The sequence below is a fragment of the Nycticebus coucang genome, chromosome X, assembly GCF_027406575.1.
Source record: "Nycticebus coucang isolate mNycCou1 chromosome X, mNycCou1.pri, whole genome shotgun sequence".
In the NCBI taxonomy this organism is placed as follows: Eukaryota; Metazoa; Chordata; class Mammalia; order Primates; family Lorisidae; genus Nycticebus; species Nycticebus coucang.
Genome location: NC_069804.1, coordinates 123,903,069 through 123,907,115, shown reverse-complemented (window position 1 = coordinate 123,907,115; position 4,047 = coordinate 123,903,069). Strand labels below are relative to the sequence as shown.

At 42.1% G+C, this 4,047-nt stretch overlaps 1 protein-coding gene across 1 annotated transcript; it reads right to left on the bottom strand.

Annotated features, from left to right (window-relative positions):
* Positions 1-541: 541 nt before the first annotated feature.
* Positions 542-3,019, bottom strand: LOC128578527 (periphilin-1-like). The gene has a single exon (XM_053581209.1). It carries the CDS (start codon positions 1,259-1,261, stop codon positions 542-544), a length of 720 nt encoding a protein of 239 aa, XP_053437184.1. The 5' UTR covers positions 1,262-3,019.
* Positions 3,020-4,047: the final 1,028 nt, after the last annotated feature.

Below are 4,047 nucleotides of genomic sequence, written 5' to 3'. Positions count from 1 at the left end.
ATCCTCAAACATTCTGTACGATCCTAAAGCATTCAGTTTATGATGATAGTACTTTAACACATAAAAGTTACAAACCCTAAGAAAACCAAGCAACAAGTCAATAAAATCACAACTCAGAATTCTCACTTTTTCACATGGTATCATTCACTATGAAATGCAAACAAACTACTAATATTAAAGTGGAATGATCTCTAGCCTGTAAATTTCACTCCTGTGACCAAATGATTACATACTTGGAAGAGTACAGAACATGAGTAGGCACAGAAAGCTATTATTCATGACTGCTTTTTCAAAGCTTGAAAAATTAATTGACCAGCATTTTAGGGGGCAAAAAAAGGTGAGTATGAATTAAGACGCTGTATATGTAGAAAAAATTCTAATGAAAGTATTTTAGACAATTTTAGACATTTATTTGATACTGGAAGTATGGTCAGCCATCATAAACTTATTTTTCTTCATCACAAAATATCCATATATTAAGAATTTATGCAATTCAGGGAGGGAAAACAAAATCTAGAAACTTTTTGCCTGAGCTAGAAATCTAAAAAGGCTCTCCAAATTCTTGAGTTGAAGTATCGTACTCTGCAATGAAATGGTTCAGTTCTTCAAAATGTTGCTCACCTATTTCATGTAAATTCTGCCTCAGCGCAAACTGTATAGGCTTTTCTAATGAAGGATCTTTTTCAATCAGCATTTTCACTACCCTCCAGAAAGTTTCACAGTCTTGTCGGTAAGCCTGTTCAATCTCTTTGGCTTTTAATGCTATTGCTTTAGAGCGACGGGTTAGCGCGTCTTCATAGAACTCTATGCCATATGCTGCATTGGCCTCAGGTTCTTGTGGCTGGTAAATGAACGGTGGTGCCGTGGATTCCGCTTCATACTCATAAATTTCAGGCAAGTTACTGTCATCTGACTTCTCTCGCTTTTCAGCAGCCCACTTTCTTGCAGCCTCAGCAAGTTCTTTTTCAGTTAGCCTACGAGGTTTGGCTAACACCTCGGATGACGAAACTGCGGAATAAAACCAGGGTGAAGTATCTCTTGATGTTTTCAAAGATCGTAGAGGCCTCTCCTTATCTGTTTGTGGCTTTCTTTCATGCTGCCGTTTGTAGGAGACATCAGCACGCCTGGACTTCGTACGCTGAGACTGATGGAAAGACTGACTGGTTCTCTTGAAAGGAGAGATTTCATAGTCAAATCGTCCCTCCGACCACATTTCATCTCTTCTATAAGCCTTGATGAGTCCAGGCCGCCCGGAATCCATGACTCCAGGCCGCCCAGAGACTGGTCGGCCACTGCCCAAGGCTATCCCAGGCAACAGGCACTTCCGGCGCGCACGATGACCTCACAAAGCACCCGGTTTCAGGAAGCGTTTTGTTTTGTTTTGAGGCAGTGTCTCATTGAGTTGCCCTGGCTAGAGGGCGTGGCGTCACAGCTCACAACAACCTCCAACTTTTGGGCTTCAGCGATTCTCTGGCCTCAGCCTCTCAAGAAGCTGGGACTCCAGGCCTCTCACCACAATGCTCAGCTGTTTTTTGATTGTAGTTGTCATTGTTGTTTGGCAGGCCTGGGCTTGAATCCGACTCGCCAGCTCTGCTGTATGTGGCTGGCGCCTTAGCTGCTGAGCTACAGGCACCGAGCCAGTCCTCTTGGTTTTTAAAATCAGTGTTGAGGTATGAGAATTTGACCCCCCACCCAAATTAAACCAGTTTAGCATCATGAGTCTCACAGCTGTCCTGTTGTTCACCACACAAAGGCACCTGAATTAGAGAAATGAAAGGGAGCTGATGTCCCACCCATGTTCTGTTCATCACTGTCTGAGGCAGTATTGTAAGAGTGTCTTTTTCTAAATCACACAAAGGTGCTTTATGGACTAGCAGCAGCTCTCTGTGTTCTAGGGAAATAAGCTTAGAGTTACTTGGTATAATTGGTACTCATGAAAACATCTGACTCAGCTAGATGCTTTTCTAAACTCCTGGAGAGGCTGGGTGCATTGGCTCATGCCTGTAATCCTAGCACTCTGGGACACCGAGGTGGGTAGATTGCCTGAGCTCAGGATTTGAGACCAGCCTGAGCAAGAGCAAGACCCCCATCTCTAAAGATAGCCAGATGTTGAGGTGGGTATCTGTAGTCTCTGCTCCTTGGGAGGCTGAAGCAAGAGGATAGCTTGAGCTCAAGATTTAAGGTTGCTAGGCCTGGCATAGTGGCTCACACCTGTAATTCCAGCACTCTGGGAGGCCAAGGTAGGTGGATTGTTTGAGCTCAATATTTCAAGACCAACGTGAGCAAGAGCAAGACCTTTCTCTACTAAAAATAGAAAAACCAGCTGGGCATAGTGGCAGGCGCCTGCAGTCCAAGTTACCCAGGAGGCTGAGGCAAGAGGATTGTTTGAGCCCAAGAATTTGAGGTAGCTGTGAGCTATGATGTCAAGGCACTCGAGGGTGAGAAAGTGAGACTCTGTCTCAAAATAGAAAAGTGGGGGCCGTGCCTGTGGCTCAAAGGTGTAGGGCGTTGGCCTCACAAGTCAGAGGTTGTGGTTTCAAACCCAGCCCCGGCCAAAAACTACCAAGAAAAAAACAAAATAAACAACCAAAAAAAAAAAACCTGGAGAGGTAAGATTGTTGCACCTTGCATTAGTAGAGTATTTGCTTCTTCTTTGGCTAATTCTGGGGGGGTGGTGGGGAGAATGAAAGTGTTTGAAAATTAGTGTTCTATGAATTATATGAGTTGTCTGAGCCCATATTCTGTTCCACTCTCTGCCCCAGGCCTCCTACCTCTTCAGAACAGGCTGGAAAACCTCAGTCCTCAGAATATTTTTGTCACACCTAGTGCCCTTGCCCTGGCCCAGACACTTCATCATAACTTATGATACACTTATCTATTGAGTTTGAACATGGCCTCAGAGTACTTGTGTGTGTGTGTGTTTTTATTCAGACATGGTTGCTTTATTTTGCATTTTAAAATTCACAAAAAGCTTTACAGTATCTGCGTTCTACTTGTTGATCAGCAAGGCTTTATGGTAAGAGAATGAAGTAGTCATTCTCAGGGCAACATAGTGAAACTCTATCTCAAAGTAAATAAACAAATAAATAAAGAAATAAAGTTACTTTAACAGGTGGGATTTTGAGAATTATTGTTTTCTTTTTTATATATAAGTCTTAAGTACGGCTTTGCAAATATGCTAGATGATGCATTCCAGGAATATTGCTTTCACTCATGCCTTGTAGTAGGGTGGAGTTTCTTCCAGATGTCAGTTTCCTGGAGAAGGGTTGTAAACAATAGGGTACCAGCTGAGGTCAGTAGGTAAATAGGATATAAGTGGGTCTCCAAAGTGTTGCACTTATAGAGCAAGAGTAAGGCCAAGATCACGAACCCTGTCAACCAAAGGAAATGCAAAATCCAAACTTTAAGGGTCTAATCCATGATAAGGGCTTGACAAGGAAGCAAGGTAAGGCAGGGGCAACCTGAATAGCAACTCAGCAGAAAGACGATTTGTTAGTTTTGAAACACTTCCCTAGACAAATCACACCATGCAAAGATTATTTATGTTCCTTGGGACTGTTCTCTAATGACTGATTCTAAGAGGCATGAAAGTCACTACATAATTCTTTGGGAGGCTGGAGGTCCCTTGTCAGATCATTCTGCCACATAATAGAAATACTTCATTTTCTTTGCTTCCTAAGTCTCCTTTCTTCCTTACCTTATCTTTGCATATATGAGATCCCTTCTATTCTGTTAAAGGAGAAGGATGCCTTTCTCTTCATCAAATCTGAGAAATAAATTCCAGCCTTATTTATTCTTTCTAATTTCTTTTTCACCTTGATTGAATCAGATACTACCCACTTAAAAGGCATGATTATTCTGGATTAGTGGAAATTTCAACTTTTACAGAATAGAAATCCCACCAAGGAGAGAATCATAGGTAACAGATTGTAACGGGTTAGCAGTACTTCCTTTAAATTTGAATATGAATATCAGCCTCTCCTACCTTACAGCAACATATGATTATGTATTGGAGTTATTCGCATGCACAAAATGTATGTGCAAGAC

What these genes read in the sequence shown, in the direction of transcription:
- LOC128578527 (XM_053581209.1), bottom strand. Translation starts at nt 1,261, where the DNA reads ATGGATTCCGGGCGGCCTGGACTCATCAAGGCTTATAGAAGAGATGAA.